At 36.1% G+C, this 26,233-nt stretch overlaps 1 protein-coding gene across 4 annotated transcripts in view; it reads right to left on the reverse strand.

Annotated features, from left to right (window-relative positions):
• Positions 1-26,233, reverse strand: part of ccser2b (coiled-coil serine-rich protein 2b) — an 88,711-nt gene that overhangs the window by 33,029 nt on the left and 29,449 nt on the right. For all 4 annotated transcript variants that reach the window (XM_067369372.1, XM_067369373.1, XM_067369374.1 and 1 more), the window contains 3 exons: positions 7,734-7,833; positions 7,086-7,179; positions 3,746-3,902 (listed from right to left, as the gene is read on the reverse strand). In XM_067369372.1, the coding sequence (XP_067225473.1) occupies positions 3,746-3,902; positions 7,086-7,179; positions 7,734-7,833 (351 nt within the window). The remainder of the gene's footprint in view (positions 1-3,745; positions 3,903-7,085; positions 7,180-7,733; positions 7,834-26,233) is intronic.

Genomic DNA, 26,233 nt, shown 5'->3' on the forward strand with positions numbered 1-26,233 from the left:
TTGTTAATGACTGTTCTACTACAGGATTTAACACAGAGTAACAGCTCAATACCAGTTACAAAAGACACTGTAACAGTTTTTCACAGGCAATTCTAGTTGCATTTTTCAATGAATTTCTTAAATTATCCTTTGACTATGTTCTGGCCCGCCATCTAGTGGCGAAATTTTTTTTTTGGCCCGATGCCAAACTTAATTGACGACCCCTGTTCTATTTTGACTTCAGAGTATTTGCTGAAATTATGTAAAATTATGACTAGTCAATGGCTAATAGTTAGATTTTGGGATCTTTTCAGTAAAAATGTATTAATATTTGTGGAAATCAGTTAGGAAGTGGATGCCATCTTGGCCGTTTACACCTGGTATTAAGAGGGTCTACGGGCGGGTAAATATGGGCTTTTTCAGATCTTCCACAGAGAGAAGCAACTTTACTGTTCTGGAAGTGGTCGAAAGTGGACAAGCTCAAACTGTTTTAGACCCCATTTACACCTGTATGTGATCTGAATGACGAAAACACATTTTAATACAGGTGTAAACAAGGCCTTTGTTTGGATCAACTACCTTTTTCTCCTATATATACTGGTTAGCAAGGAAGTCAGGGAAGTTTAATTGTTGTTCATTGAATTCCTCGATACGTGTATAGGAAATTTAGATTCCTAACATTTAGTTAGGACACTTTTTTATTATTTTGGTCTTCCTCCATCTTCAAGTATTTTGTGTTTTCATTATTTTTCCTTTGTCTCAATAAATCCAATTTCAGTTTATTTCTGGTCAAAGTGTTGTTCCAAATGCTGGGACTGAAACAATAAGTTTCCTGTGTACATGTGGCACTTTTTGTTATATAACCCCTAGGACTACTTTAATGCAACAGCAGCTATATTGTAACAGATGGATTCACAATTTATAAAATGTAACAAAATAGACTGCTGTCACATTTAGTCTATGTCTTCTGAAAGTTTCAGTTCCCATTGCTTTTTGTTCCCATTGCTTCTTTCTTCACATCATGTGCTTGAGTTTGTATCATTTGTAACTCATTATGCTGACCTGTGTCGTTTAGTACCTTGTTTTAAAATTTGCATACTCTCCATGCACATTCTAATCGCTAATACTGCCCACAACTCATAGTGTGTTGAACGAGGATTCAATTAGAACTACAAACTAAGAGGTTTGAGTGGTTAATAATCAGTAACCTGATGAAAAAATATTTATTTAATGTTATCCATGTTAAATTTTATCTGCAACAACATTGTGAACTTTTATAAAGCTACATTTGGTCATTAACTTTTAAATGCATCATTATGCAAAAAATGAGGACAGTTCAAACGTATGAAAGAGGCACGACTGGCAGATCAACGTTTCTCTCTGATGCGGTAGGAAATTAAAATAAATTGAATGTGGTGGATATTAACTGTGATAAGATGATTGACAGGACAGTTTAATTGGTGACAGGATTCATGTAAGTAAGCAACAGAGCGGTCTGTTAAAGACACAATTAAGTAATAAGTAGTATGTCCCAAAGCTTTCTGCTACACACTCAAAAGTATGTACTTTTTCTTCACAAAAACAGTACATACTTTTATGGCATAGTTTAAGAAGGCAAACTGGGATGCAGCATTAGTATTTGTAGCACTGTTTTTCAGTTCAGTCTTTCTCTTTTATAGTTTTAGCATGTTTCCAAAGATGTTACGTTGGATTTACCCCTTGGGTTTGTTTATTCTTCTTCTTTGACTATCTTCTTGTTATCCTGGATTGTTCTATGCTTGCATGCTCCTAAGTCTTTGTTTTTGTCATCATTAAACATCTGTGAATTTGATCTTCACCTCAACTACTCCTTCCTTATCCACTACTATGTAACAACTACATGGTAAAAAGGATAGTTTCAATCTGTAAGGATTTTTTTCTACATTATCTAACACTTAATGACTTTTGTTGATGTAATCTTAAATAATAAGGTAAGTTTATTCATGTAAATTAATAATATTTTTGAGTATAATAAAGTAAAATAAATTGCTAACATTTTACAATAAGGTTTCATTTGTTAAAGGTGCCCAAGAACATGTTTTCACAAGATGTAATATATGTCTTAGGTGTCCCCTGAATGTGTCTGTGAAGTTTCAGCTCAAAATACCCCATAGTTTTATATTTTTAATTAATTTTTTTAACTGCCTATTTTGGGGCATCATTATAAACGCAACGATTTATGCAGCGTGGCCCCTTTAAATCTTGTGCTCTCCGCCCACAGAGCTCGTGCTTGCCTTAAACAGCTATAAACAAAGTTCACACAGCTAATATAACCCTCAAAATGGATCTTTACAAAGTGTTCGTCATGCAACATGTCTAATCGCGTAAGTAAAGTATTTATTTGGATGTTTACTTTTGATTCTGCATGAGTTTGATTGTGCTCCGTGGCTAACGGCTAATGCTACACTGTTGGAGAGATTTATAAAGAATGAAGTTGTGTTTATGAATTATACAGACTGCAAGTGTTTAAAAAATGAAAATAACGCCAGTCTTGTCTCCATAAATACAGTAAGAAACGATGGTAACTTTAACCACATTTAACAGTACATTAGCAACATGCTAACGAAACATTTAGAAAGACAATTTACAAATATCACTAAAAATATGTTATCATGGATCATGTCAGTTATTATTGCTCCATCTGCCATTTTTTGCTATTGTTCTTGCTTGCTTACCTAGTCTGATGATTCAGCTGTGCACAACTAGACATTTATACTGGCTGCCTTTGTCTAATGCCTTTCATAATGTTGGGAACATGGGCTGGCATATGCAAATATTGGGGGTGTACATATTAATGATCCCGACTGTTGCGTAACAGTCGGTGTTATGTTGAGATTCGCCTGTTCTTCAGAGGTCTTTTAAACAAATGAGATTTATATAAGAAGGAGGAAACAATGGAGTTTGAGACTCACTGTATGTCATTTCCATGTACTGAACACTTGTTATTCAACTATGCCGAGGTAAATTCAATTTTTGAATCTTAGTAAGTTATTTGTAGTTAATTGTTAACTACATTAGTTAACATGAACTAAGAATGAACTATACTTCTACAGCATTTATTAATATTAGTTAATGTTAATCTCAGCTTTTACAATATTAGTTAATGCACTGTGAACTAACATGAACATTTAAACAAAGGTTAAATAAATGCTGGTAGTTTATGCGAGTTAATGCATCTAATTCTAACAGATGAGACCTTATTGTAAGTGTTACCATAGCATTCTAATACATAGACATTAATACAGAGTTGGTCCCCCTTTACAGCTATAACAGCTTCCACTTTTCTGCGAAGGCTTTCAACAAGATTTTGGAGTGTTTCTGTGGGAATTTTTTCCCAATTCATCCAATAAAGCATAGATGAGCACATTAAAGCCTTGACGTCACTGAATTTCGTTCAGAGTTGTGTGACAGTCAATCATTGCTTGCGGAAACACTTTTTTTCTGCTAAGTTTGCAGGTTTGCCTTCAAGTGGCTTTGGCATTTATGAGTTCAAGCACTGATGTTGGACGAGAAGGCCTGGATCGCAAATGTAAATTAAGCACCAAAATATAAAACTTAAGCTTATGGGATTCTTCAAATATTTTAGGTATGAACAATCATCACTAATCAACACGACATGCTTTTAAAATAACAACACAGTTATATAAAAGTAGCTATAACAGTATTGGGACACCGCTGAAAAAAGACATTAAAGGTTATATTTGCACAGCATGCATTTGTGTCTGACCTGAAGCAGTGCCTTCAGTTGAAGCAGCTGTTCTTTGACAGAAGAGCAGTCTTGAACCATGAGTTTCAGCGTCAGCTCATCCAGTGTCACATGATCTGACATTGAACTCTCCAGTCCCTGTCCCCTAAACCCGTCAAACGACTGCAAAATGTCAGTTCTGTAGGTCAAACAAAGAGAAAGCAATCAGAAAGCACGTACCAGGTCAGCCAGAGGCCTCAGCCCACAAAAAAAAAATTCTTTAGACAGGTTAGCTGTCCAAAGACAGCCATGATATCCCAAATCCTGATAACCTGAGTCTGGAGATGAAAGGAATGTAGGAGGTATGCTGAGAATGAGGCTTTCTGAGACAAATTAGCTTTTTAAAAAGATATAAAACAGACACAAATGCACTTGTGGGGACTAAAGCTTGAAAACTGGAACTGTAAATAACAAAATTTTATAACAAAGACTGCCTTCAGAATGCGGGTATTCATTACAAAACATATACTTATTTTTTTGTATGTAATCTTCAGTCTCAGATGGCTCACCGGCAGACCTCTCACAGTCTGTTCACAGACAATCTGGACTCATATTGGACTCAAAAATGGCAAGAGTTGGATACATTTCTAAGTTAGGGTGCATAGGTTTTTGCCTAACCCAGGCTCTTTGGAAAAACATTTCTACAAAATTATATTACGTTGCTACTTCAACGTTTTGCAACACTTTCAGATGGGGTGGACTATGTAAAAAATATGACAGATGACTGCAGGTATATTAATCTGCTGTCACTTTAAGACTGAAAGCATGGATTCAATATACTGTTACACACACATTTTCTTTCTCAACTGTTTACATTCACTTAAGACATAAATGACTGTGTTCATGAGGATTCTTGTAAAGACGGGCATTTTGACAAATAAGTAAGTGTATATAACCATTCACGCCCATTTATGCAACAAAAAGAACTTAGGAGTTCATGTGAGTACAGTGGTTCAATATTAATATCATAAAGCGACAAGAATATTTTTGGTGCGCCAAAAAACCCCAAAATAACGACTTGTATAGTGATGGCCGATTTCAGCTTCAGGAAGCTTCGGAGCATTATGAATCAGTGAGTCGAATCAGCTGTTCGGAGCGGTTTGACACGCGAGCCGAATCATGATTAAATACGCTGATTTAACATGCTCCAAATCTTCCTGAAGCAGTGTTTTGAAATCGCCCATCACTAAATAAGTAGTTATTTTGGGGTTTTTTTGGCACACCAAAAATATTCTCTCGCTTTATAATATTAATATTGAACCACTGTACTCACATGAACTAATTTAAATATGTTTTTAGTACATTAATGGATCTTGAGAGAGGAAATGTCATTGCTGACTATGCAGGCCTCACTGAGTCATCGGATTTCAACAAAAAAAGCTTAATTTGTGTTCCGGAGATCAACGAAGGTCTTACGGGTTTAAAGCGGCACGAGGGGCCTTTGCCATTTTAGCATGTTGCTACAAGTCTTTCACGGGACTTGTACCAAGTGCGTTCCGCAACGCAAGTGTAATGCTGTACCAGATGAGATACCGATCATAAAATACACACATGGGGCTGATTACAATATGTGATATGAATGTCAAAATGTATTAGTTTACAAATCATGCACTATGGTAAAAGTGTTTTGAGATCATGACATAGATTAGTGCAAGGAAATGGGTGAAAATACTGTGTCTTTATTAAAAAAAGTTGTTGGTGTTTTACTGCCACTAGTGGTAATTTCAGCTGGAAACTGCAGCAAATTTTATGTATTGGTGTGTTTTTGGAGTTTTACAAAAATGAAGGTAGAGCAGGGTCTGAAATTAATAGGGGCTTGAGGCAAAAATTATACCAAAATGAACAAAAATATCCCCCAAATTCAAAATAAGGGGGCAAAAAATGCCCCTGCACAATAAAGCTACATCTATTATATTTTTATTACGATTAAAGTAAAATGTGAAATTAACAAAAAGTATTGATTGCGGCATTACATTTACAGTAGATTTGCTCATTTTGCATCATATTTCTTTTTATGCGTGGTTTGCAGCATTGAGCATTATAACCAATCACCCACGTTTCTGTTGAGATTATGAATGCAACATCCAATCAAAGGCGTTTTGATTTGTCATCGCGGAGAACGGTGGAATTGTTCAGTGCACACACTCACTGACTGAATTCTCAAATTCTCTCATCATCATAAACAACAAAGTGCAGAAAAGATTTAAGTAACAGATTAATTTTGCAGTGTAGACAGCTTCATTGATTATAACAGGAGTTTTTGCGAAAGTGCATAACTCACATTAGACTGAAGTCATGGACCACTTAAGTTTTCTTTGCTCGCTTTCTTTATATGATTTATTCAGAGTTTGAATAGCTGTTTTGTTTTTCGTGTTACTGAAATAACCAATGCGAAGCCTCAATGTTCTAATCCATACAAAGCAATAACAAATTCTTGCTTTTTAGCTTGTTTCGTCTATAGCCAGAATATGACATGATTTTCAACTTTGCAGTATAAAGATGGCTTTTCTTAATGTTGAAAAAAAATAATAATAATTGGTAACAGTCTATGCCATTTAACTAGTTAAATTTAAATATTTAACATGTATATTAAACAAGCAAGCAAACAAACAAACAAAAAAACAATACAGATACATTTCTAATTACGGTAATTATAAAAATAAATGCAAATATTGCCCCTTACTGAAAAGGTTCATTTCTGACCCTGAGGTAGAAGCACGTTTTTCCAATAAACCAATGTTTTTTGCCATTTTACTGGAAAAAAAGTCATGTTTACAAGGTACTGGGCTGTTTAAAGGAATAGTTCAGAATGTCTTCAGAATTTGGGGTTACATTCACAATCATTACAAACCTTGGAGGACTAAAGATATTTTTAAATATATCTCCGATTGTGTTAATCTGAAAGAAGATAGTCATATACACCTAGGATTGCTTGAGGGTGAGTAAATCATGGAATAACTTTCTTTTTTGGGTGAACTATCCCTTTAAGAACTAGTCCTTACGTTTGCCATTTTACATGGAATTAAATAATTGTAAGATACTGTTTTACTTTTTCTTTGAAGAATTTAAACAAAGCAATTAAATGATAAATCTATTATATTTCTGCCCCTAAACACATTTTAAAAAAAAAAAATCTCTTCCAGATTAAGCAGAAGATGGACCAGAATGGACCAGACTTTATGCTAAATGTCATTAGTTCAGCTCTGTGTTACTAAGAGTAGTACTAACCTGAAAAAAAATTATGACAATGTAGTTGCTTGCACATTGTGATATAAAATCTACAATTCCACAAAATGTCAAAATGCATAAATGAAATGGTCACCTGTTTTCACTCCTGCCCCAGTGTTGCTGTCGTCTCCTCTGAATGGGCCAGCCTTCTTTTTCAGAGCACTCATAAGGTGATATCCCATCAGTGTCTACAACATATATAAGTATATCAATAACTAGTTTTGTGAGTGCAGAATTTTCCACCACAATGTTTTTGTGGGTGGCTTACAAAACATTTGTGCTTGCTAGAGGGTTGCAAGGTGGTTGCTTCTGGCTCAAATAAAATTCCCCTCTCTAATATAATCAGGCCTCTAGATATGGCTAGTGTCCATCCTGAAAAATAAGTCTATGGAATTTATTTGCCTGTTTTGTCATCAACTATCATCCACCAATTATTAATAATGACTCTTATTATCAATGTTTAAAAAAACATTGTGGCTTAATATTTTTTGTAGAAAACATGATATATCTTTTTAGAGATGTCTTTGAATAGAAAGTTCAAAAGAACAGCATTTATTTTACACAGAAATCTTTTATAACATTATAAATATCTTTATTGTCACTTTTGATAAATTTAATGGAAACTTCCTGAATAAAACTATATCGTGTACTAGTTCTACTTTCTTCTTTTCCCTTTCAAATCAAACACTGTCATGGCAAAGAAACAATTTCAAGAGAATGCTAGCCAAACTATATCACTCACCACTGTGGAATGATATATCTTCAGACAAGTCCAAATCCAACATGAGATCATCTTCCTCCAGGTCACATGACTCCACATTTTCCAGGTTGTTGAGAATGTCCTTATAAAAGTAATATGTGAAATGAGAATCAACGTTGCAGCCAGGATCTTTGAAATCTATCAACTATCATATTTAAAAAAAAATTATATATATATATATATACACACATACACACATACACACGATGTACTAACATTTAGATTAATAATTTGATAAAATGCATTTATTGTGTAGATGTGTATTTACAATGTACTTTTATTTTTAAAATACCTGCTTCTGTAAATACATCTGTAAATATAGCTGCAAGAATCAATTATGGGGCTAAGCCAAGCCCACCAATCACAAAGTTTTATTGGTTGTGGCATTGAGGTAATTATTTTTGGCTGTTGATCAGATTCTGTAAGATGCAAGGAATAGAAAGAGGAATTTTAAAAAGCCAAAAGCATTATTGCAAATTGTGTGCCAACCCCAAACTCGACAGGTAGCTTCAGGAACTATTGTCGAAGATACCAATTTTCATATCAATACAGCAATATATTACTAAAATACAGCATTTTCTATAAAATTCAAAATGGCAGATGTCAATAATGGCTGACATGGGAAATTTGTCCGACTGTTCGACTCTGCATGCTGCATCGAATCTAAAGAGATGAGTTTCATAATTGGTCAAACTGTTCAGAAGTCAAAAGCAAAAATATAAATGACCAGTAGGTGGCATTTTTCTGAAACTGTGAAGGTACTTTCAGGTGCTTGTGATGACAGGTACCAAGATTCATTTCTATATGCCAAAGCATTACATATAGCCTAATGTCCACTTTTGCATGCTAATTTGTAAAACTATTTCTCAAATACTAATGGGTGTATATTGAGTTAATATTGGGGGAAAAGTGATATATATTTTTTGCGGCTTGACCTCACAATCATCTAAGCAAAATTTGCAATGTTTTCCAACCAATACGCCTATATAGGTCGTTTGTCACTTCCCTGAAATACGAACCATAGAAGCGTTTACTAAAGTTGAGCATTTGCTAGGTGCGCCCCTATCGACAACAGGACACTTTCATTTTAATGCATTGTTCCCTTTTATCTGCATCATATTTCGGGTTTCGCGTAGCTCACTTGGCAGAGCATTGCAATATATAACAATATGCAATCATGTGATCATGCAATCGTGGATTCGATCCCAAGGAAAGCATGTGCTAATAAAGTGTATATGCACTATAAATCACTAAAGGTAGGTTCAGGGGTGGGGTGTTTCCTGGTGACCCAGTTTCCCAGTATGTCTTATTGTTTGATTATCTGTCAAACAATAATCTGTTCTCCTGAGTTGTATAATTAAATTCTAGTATTCCTATTCTCCTTCGATTTCGTGTTGTTTCCACTACAAGTTACGTGACAATATACAGTAGCATTGATTCTCCATATACAGTAAATGTAAGTTTGCTTTTCTGAAAACACCATTGGCTCATGGCTCATTTCCCTCAATTCAAAAGCACAAATGCATATGTGGCAGAAGAATATGCAACCTTCATCCCTAAACTATGCTTAAAACTGCTTAATATAAACTTAAATATAAGTAAGGGTATACAAGAAGCACTTTAGCCAAAAGTAAAAGATCAACCAAATTTAAGATAAACATGGGTACTTTTAGGATGAGCAAGCAATGGGCAGAGTAGACTTCACTGAAGGGGTAAGGAATACAACTGATGTTTATTCAAGCGAGGAACAGTTGACGGAATACATGACGGAAGTCACCTCCCCCTCTCCACAATTCATCTCTCTCAGAAAAGATTTAGTGCCAGCTGAGGACCTCCGTTAAATGATTTTTCCCCATGACCAGCTATCTACTCATGGCAAGTCAATAGAGGGATACTCAGAAGGGAACAGGCGATTTGCAAAGCAGAGCAAATCAGTTTCTTGGAAGAAACTGACCATTTTTTGGTTCACTGAAAAATGTTGACGAAGCAACACATTCCGCCAAGGGCTAAAGACAATGAGCTGCTTGACTTTTGTTCTTTGTTTTATAGTATTGGTCAGTAAAATATAGCCCTGTCTGATGGCCAAGATATTATTCTAAGTATTATTAGGCTAATGGCACAATAATTGATTTACCTGCATACTGATCATTTTGAGGTAATCATTCTTCATAGTCACACAGCATACAGTAAATAGGCCTAGTAATAAAATGTGAAAATTAAACTGCACAAGTCAACAAAAGCATGCAGCTCTGACAAACCATTTATATAACACTGTGCTTTAAATGTGAATTAAACAAGGCACTCTAAATCAGTTTTGTTTCAGACATGGTCCCTCTTTTCACAAGATGTAATATAAGTGTCCCCAGAAAGTGTCTGTGAAGTTTCAGCTCAAAATACCCCACAGATCATTTATTATAGCTTGTCAAATTTTGGGGGGTTGAGCAAAAACACACTGTTTTTGTGTGTGTCCCTTTACATGCAAATGAGCTGCTTTTTCCAGAAGAGGGCGGAGCTTTAACAGCTCGCACTTTGGTTGCTCAACAACAACAAAGCTGGAGAATCTTACGCAGACAAAATGTCAGTAACGGTGTTCAGCTTTACATTGTTCAAACCGGAGTTGGACACTTATGGAGAGACTCAGGAAGAGGTTACAACTTTTAAAATGCATCTGGATGTTTCTGAATGGTTCATGGATAAATGTATGTAGTTGATTCAACTCATCAACTAGCATGTGCCGTCATGTTAATCTTTTGTGCAAATTCAACGTTGAATTGACCCTCGTTTGTGAAGCAGTCCGGCGTAAAATGACATCACATTAGTAGTCTAAAATTTTTGTGGGCAAGTCATATGTAACACCAATACATTTCTGTCAACACACAGCTTTTGTTTGTGCAAGCATAAAGTAATAGAGCGTATGGAGGTTAAGGGAAAGCTCACCAGAATGGTGCATGTCATGGGTGTCTAATCCCAACCCTAATCTTATGTTAGCTGGGATTTAAATAGCTTGATTATTCTCACTAAATTACAAATACCAACTACATCTGACTAAAACCGAATTTGAATTCGGTCACTTCGCACTGTATAGGGCAGGTTCTCTCAAACACGTCTCATGAATTCCTTGAGGTTTGCGAGAGAACTGCAGTGGGTTTGGTGAGTTGATGAAAATTTAATTAAATCATAAAATGAAAAATTAAAAATAGGGGTATTATTAAAACAGTAAATGCTGCTCCACATGAACACCATCTCTGCATGTCACTTTTATACGTGTTTATAAACGTGTTGTCAACTAAAAACAGACTGAAATGTGAATAACATTTGAAAGTGAATAATTTAAGACATATTAGCATTTAGTATCTTATAGTGTAAAATAAAATTATTATACTTATCTTAATAAGTATAACAACAAAGATACCATACTCTGATGCCAAATAGAATTAGTTGCATTTTAAGGGTGTTCACACTTGGGTTCAGTCTTTACAAGAACAAATATAGTTTTTCCCAAGAGATTAAATGTTTATCACTGTACAATCACAAATATATGACAAAATAATTCTAATATATCAACATCAAAGATTGACAAACATGCAAATGTGTTGTTAAATTCTTAACATCAACTAAAAATATCAGAGAACTTCAAGAAAATATTTTATGTCAAAGGGGTTCAGCTGACAAAAAAAGTTTGTAAATCCCTGATATAGGGGATAGGGAGCTATTAAGAAAGTGTAAATAAGATTTCCATTGGGGTGAATGACGTCTCTTTCACATAAAAGCAATATCACACTCAAAGTCATGGGCAAAGGCTCTATATCAGCACGAGGCCTCATGCCTGAGGTAATAACAGCCGTGCTGAGCCATATTGTGTTCCTGCTCGTGTGATATTGCTCATTTAAGGTGATATGAAGCAGGTCAAACAGTTAGACAGCCTAAATAAACAGCACTGATGAGAAGAAGAGATGATACTGCTGCAATACACAAAAATAAATCATATTTTTAAGGCTATACATCATAAACATTACTAAAAATTGTCACTGTTTTACTGTATTAACAGTAAATGGTTTTATTACATAACTGTTATAGTTTCAAATTAAATCTGATAGGGCAATCTTTTAAAATCAATTTAATACAACTGTGGCTGTCAAGTATGGCACTGGGATAAGCACTACAATACAGTATGTGCCGCCCTGACTTCATGTTTTAATCAAGGAAAACTGTTACTCATCAAGCCACTTCATGTGGAATTTAAATAAACATTTATTTTTGCAGTTCCTTGTACAGTACTGTCACCTCAAAACACTTTTATATAATAGTGCATGATTTGTTATCGAATACATTTTGACATTAACATCACATAATCAGCTGATTCAGCTCCATTCTTATGGCTGTTCTGATATGGTAAAATTGCTTGGTAACTCACCTAGTACAGCATTTAAAATAGACATTGTGTTAACAAATTTTAATTATTTACTCGCAAGTAGGGTTGTCAAAAATACCTCTACTTCGGTACCAAGACGGTACTGAAAATTTTTAAAATGTGACAATACCAGCATTTCTGCAGTACCAGTAGTACCGAGTACTGAGTATATTTGATACCCGCTGATAGGCGACTGCTTTCACACATTCCCGTGTATATCTGTGTAAGCGCTCTGTGTAAGCGCTCTGTGAGGCATGTCAAAGGTTTCTACTTACAGCATGTTTTTGAAGTGTTGATCATTGTAAAAATTACAGACATATCTCTTGAATGCATGAATGCAATGGCCAATCAGAGGTGTTTAAGTTATTCAGAATCCACTCAAGACCACTCAAAAATGGTAAAATAGTTCTAACAAATTTTTCTATGTTACTGAAATTGGTACAGAGAACCAAATTTAGATGGAATTGGTCCTGTCTACTGGAATTTTGGTACCATGACAACCCTATAGGGGTGTGACGAGACAGGTATCTCACGAGACGAGACTCGAGATTGAGTTCACGAGACGAGACGAGACAAGATTTTTACACACTATTTTTAAGAAATCCTCAATGTCAAAATACATGACTAGAAAAATATTCTGCAGGTGTATTTGAAATGTTTTAACTAATCATCTTGTAATGAATGTCATTTCAGTTCTACTTTCTGAGTATGAATTATCATATGCAGTAAAAGACACTCAAGCACTGTAAAAGGTTTTGCCACTAACTGAACTGACTGACTTCTCTTCTGTATGATTTCAGTCTCTTCAGACCTTACTGTACATGATTTATGAGCTTCTACAACTTCTGACCTCCTAACTGAACTCCTTTCCACAAACTGATCATAGAAATAAAAATAGTATAAATAAAAACGGTAACACTTTACAATAAGGTCCCATTTATTAACATTAATTAACCAACATCAACTAACAATGAGCAATATATGTGCTACAGTATTTATTAATCTTTGTTTATGTTAGTTAATAAAAATGGTCATTCATTGTTAGTTCATAATAGTTCACAGTGCATTAACTAATGTTAACAAATGAAATATTATTGTTTGTGCTTAATAAGATTAAGAGAAAACTCTTATTCATTTTTATGGTAACACTTTACAATAAGTGCAACCATAATCGCACTCTCTAAATATTCAAAGTGCAAATAAGACCAACATTTTTCTTTGATACAGAGCTAAGAGATGATTAACTACACTGCCCAGCCTAAAATAGCTTTCATATTGAGAGATATTTACATTCATCAGGGAGCCTCTTTCAAAATGCGGGGTATTGAAATCGCGTTTAAATGCGCGCTCGTGTTTACTTTTACTTTCAGCGACCGTGCGAAACTATGTAAATATGGAGCGGCGGCGACCGTTATCCAACTGAATTAAATGTTTTTTTTTTTAAATACAAAGCAAAAGGACAGTGGAGGCGTAATGTAAACGTAGCGGTGGCATATTCTTTCCTAATCATCCTAACACTCTGTCATGGCAATATCACGAGACTACTTTTCGCCTCGACGAGAAATTTTAGTCTCGTCACATTTTTATACTCGCGAGATCTCGTGACACGAGATCTCGTCACACCCCTACAACCCTACCTGCAAGAGTTTGTTTTAGACGTATATCAGCATGGTACATAATACAGACTATTGACTGGGCCAAGGTTTTTCAATTTAGCTATTAAAATGCAAATAAAGTGGGAGAGCCAGATATAGTTTCAAGTAGGCCTCATAAGTGCTTGCCTAACTCAACCATAAGAACAGACACAAGAAAAAAATATCTGACCTTGCAAGTAGAAACTAAATAACTAACATGCCTGAATTGTATTTGAGAAACATCATTATCTGCAGTCCCTCTAATTTCTGTAGCCTTGTTTCAGGACACAGGAACTGCTCCTGAATGAGCTTTACTGTCTGCTCCATTTTTGGCCTTTCTTTCCCATCAGACAGTAATTTGCTATTTCATGGTGCTTTTTGCATTAAGACAACAAAAGGCTTTTCTCACACAGCCTTCAAGCCTTCTCACAATGGAGGTACAGCCTTTCAAACATGGCCCAGATGTGACCAGCGCTATTCAAACATACATGCAATTACCATGTTCATTGCATAAGGAAGCTTGATTTTCAAAGATTTTGCTTTGCTTTATGATAAATGTCATATATGTTTGTCTCACCAAACCATATGTGAAATATGCTCTGAATTAAACACTAATTGCTAATTACAATGAAGAATCAGTGTTTAATAATAATAATCAAGCAATACATTACGGTTTGTTTTTGCATTTGATTCTTTTTTTCAATTTGTTGATATCATAAAATGTAAACCTTCCCATGCCTGTCATCCATTTCTCATTTAAATTTTGTTTTTATAATTAATTTTATCCTTTTTTCAAAATACTTCAATAAAGTAATTTGTTTAATACAGTATTAGTTTTTTGCTGTGGAATCTATAGTATCAAGAATTGTAAAAATTCACTCTATATCAATTAAGAATTATTTCTATTGTGATTAGAACTCCCAGCTAGAATATTCAGTTTAATTTGATAGCTGTGTTTTGGAACAAAAGCTGATGCAAACTGGTTCAAGTAGACTTGTCATGCCTACTTAATATGGTCAATCAGATTTTTGGAACATGGTGGCTTGTCAGTCAATGACCATCATAGACCAACCTGAACCCAGCATATTTGCAAATTTACATTAGTGAACTGGGTGTTACAACATGATAAACATAGTAGTTTTCACAATTAATTCATTGTTCATGTATTGTTAACTTATTGTTTACAGTCTTAAAAATAGGTTATTATGGGAAAATAAAGGTCTACATGAGAAACACATTTCCTAATTTTAATGTTGGATTTCTTGACACTGTTGTACCATTTTGTAAAGTAGTTATGCTGTTGTAAAGTAGTCACAGCAGCAAACTGAAACAAACCAGATATATTACCAAGCTGATATTACCAAAGAAAAGAAAAATAAATAAATAAAATAAATATGGGTTTATGAGTAGAGGGGGTTGAAAAGAAAGTCACCAATCAATATTTTAGATGGTTTCTTGTGTCAGTGGCGTGTGACAGCCTGAACGCATTGAATTGAAATTCTGTAGCACTCTAGGCAGTGGTCTCAAGGAGGGAGACAGAAAGAAAGAGAAAGGGTGTGAAAAGTAGATTTAATGTCTGTTGTATTTAGGTCATCAGTTCTTTGTTAACATTTTGCACCAGACAAATAGTCAGCGAAATAATGAAGGACTTCGCGTAAACAAAACCTTCCCCATGCAATTAAAATGACTGGGAACTTTGGCTTCATGCTTCAAAAAGGACACAAAAGTACAATAAAGGTATCATTAAAGAAGTCTATGCAACTTAAGGACAATATTTCACGTTTAATAGCTTTATGTGAGGAACACACTAAAGTACAAGACGATATACAGTCAGCTAGTCATTACTGCAAAATAAAGACAAGGGTGATCAGGTCTTGTAACACCCTGAAGGTTTCATGGGATGGTATCGCTAACTAAATTAACTGATTAGCTACAGGAGGAAAAAAAAAAAGATTTTCAGTAACTTATATTTCAGCCTTTTCTTCACACACCAGTCAAATGGTTTTAGATGACCAGTCGTTGTATTGTACTTAGTTGTATAGACTGATGATTTTGACCAATTTCTTTTTCTTTTCTTTTTTTAACATATATAACCATTTTAAAAAAATGTGTTTTTTTTCTGGATCCTTCTATACATGACAGAAGACCAGACCATTCACCAACAGATCCACCCATTTTACCTGCCATTGACCTGATTGAGGAATTAGTTCAAGAGCTTGGTCGAGTGCTCATGAAACACCATGCTAAGAAGATACTGCCATTTCCTCATTCACCAGTCCTCATTCTCCATCTGCGCACGCCAGTTCACCGCTCTACGCCAGTCCCATTGGCACTTCAGTGCCCTACTCAAGAGGATTGCAGTTGCTTACTGTTGCACTGCCAGAGATGAAGGCGCAGTGCTATCACACAGAAAGAGTGAAATTTGCCTTTGTCATCTCCTTGCTCACTGGTAAAGCACTGCAGTGGGCCAGTACTATCTGGCACTAGGCCGGCCCTGTCATCAAGCTGTCAGTTACTCATCAGTGAACAAACAGCTTTATTGTCTACTTCAGGGAAACTCATTGATTACTGATTATGCTCTGCATTTTCATACCCTCATGGCAGTATCCTGGAATGAGCCAGCCCTCCTCGCCACCTTTTGCAAGGGCTTGGAGCCCTCACTTAGGCTGCATCTCTATGATGACGCCATGGGCCTAGATCTTTAGCCCTCTACTGACATGTTATGACAATCTATCTATTATCATAATATTATTTTAATCTGAATTGACATGACATGCCTTTTGGCTAATTCTGGCACATCGTACATTATTGATGTGCATTGTCCCTGTCAAATGAACCTAAAATAAATAATAAAAATAAATAGACAAGAGAATTCATGTTATTTTTCATTGCCAGCAATCTGGGCCAAATACATGACAAATTCTCATTAACTTTGTTTTAACAAGTGAAATTCCAAAAGTTTGTGATATTTGTTTATGCAAATGATGGTGAAATAGAGAAATGTACATATCAATAATATCTCTATAAGATCTAAATGATAAAAAAACCTCACAAGAAATGCAGAATTTTATCATTTCTACTTCAGGGAAAGATGTTACAATTTCCCGGTTCTCGGTTTACTGTTCCAACAGCATTTAGCAATTGGAAGGAGAAAATGGTAAAGGTAGAAAAACAATTACATCTACAGCAAACTACAAACCCGATTCCAAAAAAGTTGGGACACTGTACAAATTGTGAATAAAAAAAGGAATGCAATAATTTACAAATCTCATAAACTTATATTTTATTCACAATAGAATATAGATAACATATCACATGTTGAAAGTGAGATATTTTTAAAAGTCATGCCAAATATTGGCTCATTTTGGATTTCATGAGAGCTACACATTCCAAAAAAGTTGGGACAGGTAGCAATAAGAGGCCGGAAAAGTTAAATGTACATATAAGGAACGGCTGGAGGACCAATTTGAAACTTATTAGGTCAATTGGCAAAATGATTTGGTATAAAAAAGCCTCTCAGAGTAGCAGTGTCTCTCAGAAGTCAAGTTGGGCAGAGGATCACCAATTCCCCCAATGCTGCGGTGAAAAAAGGCCGGAAAACCATACTGGATGCCCGTGATCTTCGGGCCCTTAGATGGCACTGCATCACATACAGGAATGCTACTGTAATGGAAATCACAACATGGGCTCAGGAATACTTCCAGAAAACATTGTTGGTGAACACAATCCACCTTGCCATTCGCCGTTGCCGGCTAAAACTCTATAGATCAAAAAAGAAGCCATGTCTAAACATGATCCAGAAGCGCAGGCGTTTTCTCTGGGCCATGGCTCCTTTAAAATGGACTGTGGCAAAGTAGAAAACTGTTCTGTGGTCAGACGAATCAAAATTTGAAGTTCTTTTTGGAAAACTGGGACGCCATGTCATCCGGACTAAAGAAGACAAGGACAACCCAAGTTGTTTTTAGCGCTCAGTTCAGTGCCCGGTTGCATAAAGCACCTTAAGTTTTTCCCTTAAGTATGACACTTAAGGTGTGATTTCCCTTTAACTGAGGGAATGACTTAAGGGTGTTGCATATAATCTCTTAAACTGTTCACTTAGGTAAGGGAAACCGTTAAGTGTTTCACGACAGCATCCCAGGTTTTGCCGTTATAAAATTCTACTGTTGCCATGGACACGTTATTTGTTAATACATATCGTGGTAAGTTTTCACAGAAAACAACATAAGATGGATAAGGAAAACAAAAAAGAAAACCAAATATGAAAGAAAACGACCAGACGAGAAACTCAAATTGAAAGTTTACTCAAAATTGAGATTTCTGCCGTCATTCACTCACCCTCATGTTGTTCCAAACCCATAAGACTTTTCATCTTTGGATAACAAATAAAGATATTTTTAATATTCTCTCATCATTTATGTCCATTTATTGAAAGACATCCCTATGATTACGGCTGTGTCGGAAGCTCAAACGTGCGCGCAAGAACCAAAGAGGTTTGTTTTTGCTTGTGATGCACGCACGTTTGCGCTTCTGTTGACCATTTAAGATATGTGCTACATATGTGATTTCATCAATGTTTATGTGAATAAACCGCTAAAGTACAATTTGTTTATCATATAAATCGGTCGATCGTGTCTCGTTAGAAGACTTGGATTGAACCTGCTCACTCCGTGTAACACTTAAGGTGAAGTTTTCCTAACCTTATGTTATACTTCGGGAAATGACGGTTAAGGGGCTTTATGCAACAGGTTTTTTAAGGGATTACTTAAGTGAAAAATACATACTTAAGGGAAATTCTTAGGGTTTATGACGTTTCACCTAAAGAAACCCTTAAGTAATACTTAACGGTTATTTTCTGCAACACCCTTAAGTTTAAGGGAAACATAAGGGCGATCTTAAGGGAAAATTACACTTAAGGTGCTTTATGCAACCGGGCACAGAAGCCTGCATCTCTGACGGTATGGGGTTGCATGAGTGCGTGTGGCATGGGCAGCTTACACATCTGGAAAGGCACCATCAATGCTGAAAGGTATATCCAAGTTCTAGAACAACATATGCTCCCATCCAGATGTCGTCTCTTTCAGGGAAGACCTTGCATTTTCTAACATGAAAATGCCAGACCACATACTGCATCAATTACTACATCATGGCTGCATACAAGAAGGATCCGGGTACTGAAATGGCCAGCCTGCAGAAAACATTTGGCGCATCATAAAGAGGAAGATGTGACAAAGAAGACCTAAGACAGTTGAGCAACTAGAAGCCTGTATTAGACAAGAATGGGACAACATTCCTATTCCTGAACTTGAGCAACTTGTCTCCTCAGTCCCCAGACGTTTGCAGACCGTTATAAAAAGAAGAGGGGATGCCACACAGTGGTAAACATGGCCTTGTCCCAACTTTTTTGAGATGTGTTGATGCCATGAAATTTAAAATCAACTTTTACATTTTCTCAGTTTAAACATTTGATATGTCATCAATGTTGTATTCTGAATAAAATATTGAAATTTGAAACTTCCACATCATTGCATTCTGTTTTTATTCACAATTTGTACAAATGTCCCAACTTTTTTGGAATCGGGTTTGTAGATCATCAGATTGGAAGAAATAAAGACAAGGTCACCCAGAAGGAAGCCATTGTCATCCTCCCTCCATACAATGGCCAAAGAAAAATGGGTCAGAATATAAAGTAAGCTAGGAATTGTCAAGCTTAACTGTCAAGTGGAGAGACAGGTCAGGACCATCAAGATGCACCATTAGATCAGGGTTAAGAAGAAAATCTACACAATGATGAACATTGGTTTGAACAAATCGCTTGCCATGGACCTAATTGGAATGGACCAAATTTTTGCCATGGATTTTGTGCCATACATTCATGTTGGTGTGAACTGTCAAGCTCCAAAAATGACCATTTAAAAAATAAAGATTTAAAAAATTATTTAAAAAGTTGTCTTTAGAAATCATCTAAATCCATACAATAGATTTGTTACAAAGACCAAATTTATGTTGTTATTTACTAAAATCACCTGTAGTTCTAAAATCACTTGCATACATTCAAAAATGCCCAGATGTAAGTGATACCAAATACCATTGGTTCTCAATGATGGATAGATGGCAAGATATCAGAGTGATATTTGTCACTCTGGGGCTTCACATTCACTGTATGCCAAAAAAAGAGACTTCTAAATGTCTCCTGTTATTTTTCACAGAAGAAATACCATCATAAGAGTTTGAAATGACATGAGAATGATAGAGTTATGGCAGAATTTCTACTTTAAGTGAAATATTCCATTAACGATTTCATTAACGATTTAATTCCATTAAAGCATTCTCTCTGCATTTTATTCAGTAAGTGTGGCATATCATCACTATTTGCTGTATAAAAAGAGAGTTATTTAGTCTAAGTTAAATGGTTGCTTATCGGATCTAATGAAACTACTGTACTGTGCATAGTGCCATTTGCTCAGGTGTATCAGGCCTCTAAATAAATATTGATAATCTAGCACTGTTCCAGAGGCTGGGGTTCCTTTAATCTTAATGAGTCAAAGCAACTCAAACAAAGCAACTTAAAAGCTGACTGAAAATATTATCACAAAGTCCACCCCGAGGAAATACTGCAAGTCATAGATATTACTTAAAAAGGATAAGTCTTTATGTTTGTAAACAGACTTGCATTCACATTTCTGTAATTTTGAAAGTACATCAAGTAAGGCTCCATTTCTTTTCCTTTTTCCAATTTTTAGGGGTAGGGTACAACAGAGCTAAAGGTGAACCAAGGTAAGTCACATTTGACTTAATTTTCTTCTAAACCACTAGATGGCACAAAACTAAATGCAGATTTTTTTTTAAACCTGGCAATGTGTCTGATCCTTGACACGACTGTTGGTATCAACACAATTGTCAATTCAAATGAGAATCCTTAAAATTACTAAATACATTTTAAGAAAAAGGACCAGTTAGTTTTCAGTTTCAATCTAAAAGTTTTTCAACTTAAGAATACGTAAAAGTATGGTATTTGGGGTAAAAAAAAAAAACGCTCCTATTATTGGGATTAGATCAAAATTGCTAATATAATTTATTAAAAGGTTAGTTCATCCAAAAAATATAATTATCCCATTATTTACTCACCGTCAAGCCATTCTAGGTGTATATGACTATCTTCTTTCAGATAAACACAATCAGATTTATTATTTAAAAATATCCTGGCTCTTGCAAGCTTTAATGGAAGTGAATGGGGGGCACAATTTTTAAGCCCCAAAAAATGCATCCAACAATCATAAAATTAATCCATACAGCTCCAGGGGGGTTAATAAAGGCTTTCTTCAGCAGAGCGATGGGGTTTTTTGTAAAAAGAAAAATATCCATAATTAAAACTTTAACTATAATAACTAACTTCCGGCAGATGGCATACGCATCTATTTGTGGCAGAAAAGTAATCCCTGACCCGATGCATGACGTGATGATGAATGCAGAAAGGCAGAGGATAGAGCAAAAAAAAAAAAAAAAAAAAAAAAAAAAAACAACCCGGTCACAAATTAGAAGTCAAAAACAAGAAATTTTAAAGAGAAATGTTGGAAGATTTTGATGTAAGAGAAAAGGAGCTTGAGTTTGCAGCCCAGCCCTATTTGTTTAAACCATGAGAGGCATCTAAGCTTATGCTACTCCTACATCCTGTGTCATACATAACTGGATGGATGGATGGATGGATGGATGGATGGATGGATGGATGGATGGATGGATGGATGGATGGATGGATGGATGGATGGATGGATGGATGGATGGATGGATGGATGGATGGATGGATGGATGGATGGATGGGTGGATGGATGGATGGATGGATGGATGGATGGATGGATGGATGGATGGATGGATGGATGGATGGATGGATGGAATTTTTTGGTCCCGTTCACTAAAGCTTGGAAGAGCCAGGATATTTTTAAATACATCTCCAATTGTGTTCGTCTGAAAGAAGATAGTTATACTGTATATACCTAGGATGGCTTGAGGGTGAGTAAATCATGGGATAATTTTAATATTGGGGTGAACTAACTCTTTAAGTTGGGAGTCCACCTTGGAGATAATCACCACATTTATAATGAAACCATGCGCATCACATCACCATTTCCTCAAATTAGTGTTTTTGTAGTTTACACAGAGATATTTACAGTATCGTTTTCAAGCTTGAAAAAAAACTTAAACTTTGAAACCTGTTTTCAAAAGTTTGCATTTTCAGCCCCCCAAAAACACCATTGTTGTGTAAATGAACGGCCAAACGCATAAAAAGTTTTCAGATTTTAGTTAAAAAAAGGTGTGTTAATGGCCCATAAGAAAGTAGCACATTTAGCCCCATTGCACCCTAAAACTTTTATACAGTTAGAAAAAGTTACTTAGTTACACCCTTTGTAATGGTGTTTAAAATTAAAATAGTAGCAATCTTGCAGATTCTTCTGGGGATGGTTATATATTAGGTTTTGCCTTCAGGAAAGAGAAAAAAACATGAGAAACATGTGTTATCTTAATGGATTCAGTGCCATAGTGAAGGCCCTCAAGTGACGCTTGGCAGGCAACAACAACAGACGGTCCTGGTGAACAAGGGACATGCATCAAACTTCTAAACAGCCCAAATGACTAGGCAATGTTGAGAAAGTTGCAATGAAAGCCCATATGTGAAAGTGAAAGCGAGAGAGATCAGAACAAAGAATAAAAGAGTGAAAGAGAGATAACAAAATTATGTATAAAGTCACAGCATCTCTCTTGCAAACGCAATCTTGTAGCAATTCATCATGTTGGAAACACGCTGCCCCCTAGTGGAGCACTGTCTCATCTGACCGGTCAGTTATTTTATCTGTTCAGGTTATCCCCCCTTTTTTTAATGTTTCTTAATTCAAACAACAATGTTTTGATAAAACAAAGTTTGATCCAAACACTGTTGGTTCATTTGCCCAGGAGTTAAAGACTGTAAATTTAAAATACATACTATATACATTTATTTTCTCTACTTTTATGAGTACACTACCACACCGCTTCCTATAAATTTAGCTTGTTTGGCTCCACAGTGTCTCAGACACATCACTTTGAAACAAAGTTGCATGACTTTCATATCCTGCGTTTAGCCTAGTCAGAGAGCTGGTGTAGCAGCACAGCACACTGGGTCAGCTGTACTGCCTGAGGACATAAACATAAGCAGTGGGGAGGAAATCATCCTTTCTGACTCAGCCAATCAGAGGAGGAGCACTGATATCTGAGCGTGACAGACGTTCTGTGTGGAGGGGGAGCAGAACACCATTGCTCAGAGATTTCTCACTTGGTTGCATCCTGAGTCACTTCTGTTCCTTGGTTTAAAACTTGACAAGTCACAGTGTGTGTGTGTGTGTGTGTGTGTGTGTGTGTGTGTGTGTGTGTGTGTAGGTGTGTGTGTGTAGGTGTGTGTGTGTAGGTGTGTGTAGGTGTGTAGGTGTGTGTGTGTGTAGGTGTGTGTGTAGGTGTGTAGGTGTGTGTGTAGGTGTGTAGGTGTGTGTAGGTGTGTAGGTGTGTGTAGGTGTGTGTAGGTGTGTGTGTGTGTGTGTGTGTGTGTGTGTGTGTGTGTGTGTGTGTGTGAGAGAGAGAGAGAGAGAGAGAGAGAGAGAGAGAGGAGAAAGAGAGAGCGCTATTTACTAAATTTGGTAATTAACCAAGGTTTCTCCAAAATGGATTGACACTTCAGAATAATTACAATAAACAATGAGTCAAATATTTTCTAGCTCACACTATTTGCTTATAGATTCCTGCAGGGGTGATGCATTTTTGGCCAAAAGGTCAAAACTTTTAAATAAGTAAGCATTTTAGCACTTCTGGTACCACTCTCTAAAAGTCAATAGGTTTTTAGAATGGTTTTTGGTTAAATGCCTGATATAAGGTCTGTGGTTATAAAACAACCTCAAGATATTTTCGCAGTTTATTCTATGAAATTAAATAGATCAGTAATACCCCTAGTGATTTAAAGCTTTTACTTGTCTTGAAAAGGCAGCTGCTAACAAATGGCTAAATGGGACTTGCCTACAGAGGATGTCAGGAACATTAAACATCATCACACCAAACAGGAAAATTCATCTACTCACTAGTCCGCACTCTTGCAAACTATTCTAACTCAAACTTTCAGGGAAAAGTTCTATGTAGTTTTATATATAAGTTTTATAATAATCTAAACGCCAGTGGAAAAATCCTATTCGGTTTTTGTCAAGGGAACCAGGGTGATGCAAACTTCTGGACTGGCCAATAAAAGTGCAATATCACAACTTCACTGCAGCACACTATACATGCCAGTCAGCATAAGTCATTGGAGTCCTTCTAGAAACGAATGAGAATACTTGAAAATATCATATATATTTTGAGACAAAACACTGGTTTATGATTTTCAGTCAACCCATGCCTGTAGCAACATTTCTTTAAAATGATATTACGTTACTTATTGCACGTTTCAATCAACTTTCAAAGTGAAGTATCCAGTGAGAGGCACTAAAAGCGTGTTTAGTTTTATTCTGAACAGATGAGTGTGAATCTGGCAACGTTTTATTATTGGCTATTTTACATATTGCGGCCGTTCAGAAATGAAACCATGCCATTTTAGCTCGCAACTACAAGCCTTTAATCTCTTTTATCATGATCTGTGTTTCACCTGAGCAATATGGAGCTGGTTATTTGATGCTCATGTCAAAATATGCATGCATTATTGTAAAAGTGTTTTGAGGTTATAACAGTATTGTGCAAGGAACAGCGTGGAAACAAATCTTTATTGATAATCTTTGCCTGTAGTCATAATTTGTGTGAAAGTTGTAGGTGTTTTACTGCCACTAGTGTTTATTTCTGCTGGAAACTTTTTTTAAGTGATGCAACTGTCGAATAAGTTAAAGGGGACCTATTATGCCCCTTTTTAAGAGATGTAAAAATTAAGTCTCTGATGTCCCCAATGTGAAGTTTTAGCTCAAAATACCCCACAGAGAATTTTTGTAACATGTTAAACTTGCCACTTTTTGGGGTTGAGCAAAAACAGAGATGGTCCTCACTGCACAACACAAGATCTAGGGGGTGGGGTTGGATCTAGATCCAGCTCCTCCCACTTTACATAACCCTTAACCTACCTGACTATGCCCCCTGGATCTAAGCCTACCCATCTCCACCCCCTGGATCTGGATCCAACTCCTCCCACTTTACATATCCCTTAACCTACCCGACTCTGCTCCCTGGATCTCGAGTGTTCAGCAGTGAGGGGCTACTGCAAAAACTTGCCATTTTAGTGTGGGTCCCTTTAAATGCAAAAGAGCTGCTGCTCATGGCCTAAGAGGCCGGAGCTTCAAGAGCTGACGCTCTGAGCTCCAGTGACAAAACAGTCTCACGCACTTATAAATACAGAAACTCTGTAGTGGTTTTTAGTTCAAATCGGAGTCTGAAAATTATGCCTACAGAACCAGAGAATATTCTGCTTGGAGACAGAACAGGTAGTATAGTTTAATTGTGTATATATCTTATGTTGTCATCTTTCTTTTATCCACTATTAGTACGAGCCTGTTGTAGCGAACCCGTCCAAATGATGGCCAAATCTTTACTGATGAGTTTATGTTTATTGTGGTTCATGCAGGTTTCAGTAAGTCAAATTTAAGACCTTTTTAAGACATTTTAAGACCATAAAGATTGAAATTTAAGACCTACACGACGCATTACCAAAAAATATTCAAATCAAAGAAATTCTGATAAAATCATTTTACTTCAATGAATTCAGTCATTGAAAAAGCATTAATTTAATTTACAGATAAAGCAATCACATTGGTAACCTTCCACGCCCAACAATGTGCCAAATGCCAAAAGCCGAGACTCGTACCGCTTGTAACCAACAGCAGAAATCGCTGTGACCTAGCCATGTCTCGTTGAAAGTACACTTTCCCATTTTCCACACGCTGTAGCCGAACTTTAACAAACTCTGAGGAGATGCAGACGTATTTTGCGGGCAGGTATTGCATTTATCATGGGATTTGTAGTTTTATCACCGCGTACGTACCAACACCAATATCCCCCAGAAAGAACTATGACTTACTACTTTTTTGCTACTTTGTAATAACTTTCAGCAGGTAGTGTTTCTGGAAATGGGTATAAAAAAAAAATTAGACCTGCCTAAATGAAATTTAAGACCTTGGATGAAAATCTGGCTGTTTTTAAAGGTCCCGTTCTTCGCGATCCCATGTTTCAAACTTTAGTTCGTGTGTAATGTTGTTGTTAGAGTATAAATAAAATCTGTAAAATTTTAAAGCTCAAAGTTCAATGCCAAGCGAGATATTTTATTTACCAGAAGTCGCCTACATCGAACGGCCAGTTTGGACTACATTCCTCTACTTCCTTCTTTAATGACGTTACTAAAACAGTTTTTTGGCTAACCTCCGCCCACAGGAATACACAAAAAAGGGGGTGTG

This window comes from Chanodichthys erythropterus, chromosome 19 (assembly GCF_024489055.1).
Source record: "Chanodichthys erythropterus isolate Z2021 chromosome 19, ASM2448905v1, whole genome shotgun sequence".
NCBI classification, from domain to species: Eukaryota; Metazoa; Chordata; class Actinopteri; order Cypriniformes; family Xenocyprididae; genus Chanodichthys; species Chanodichthys erythropterus.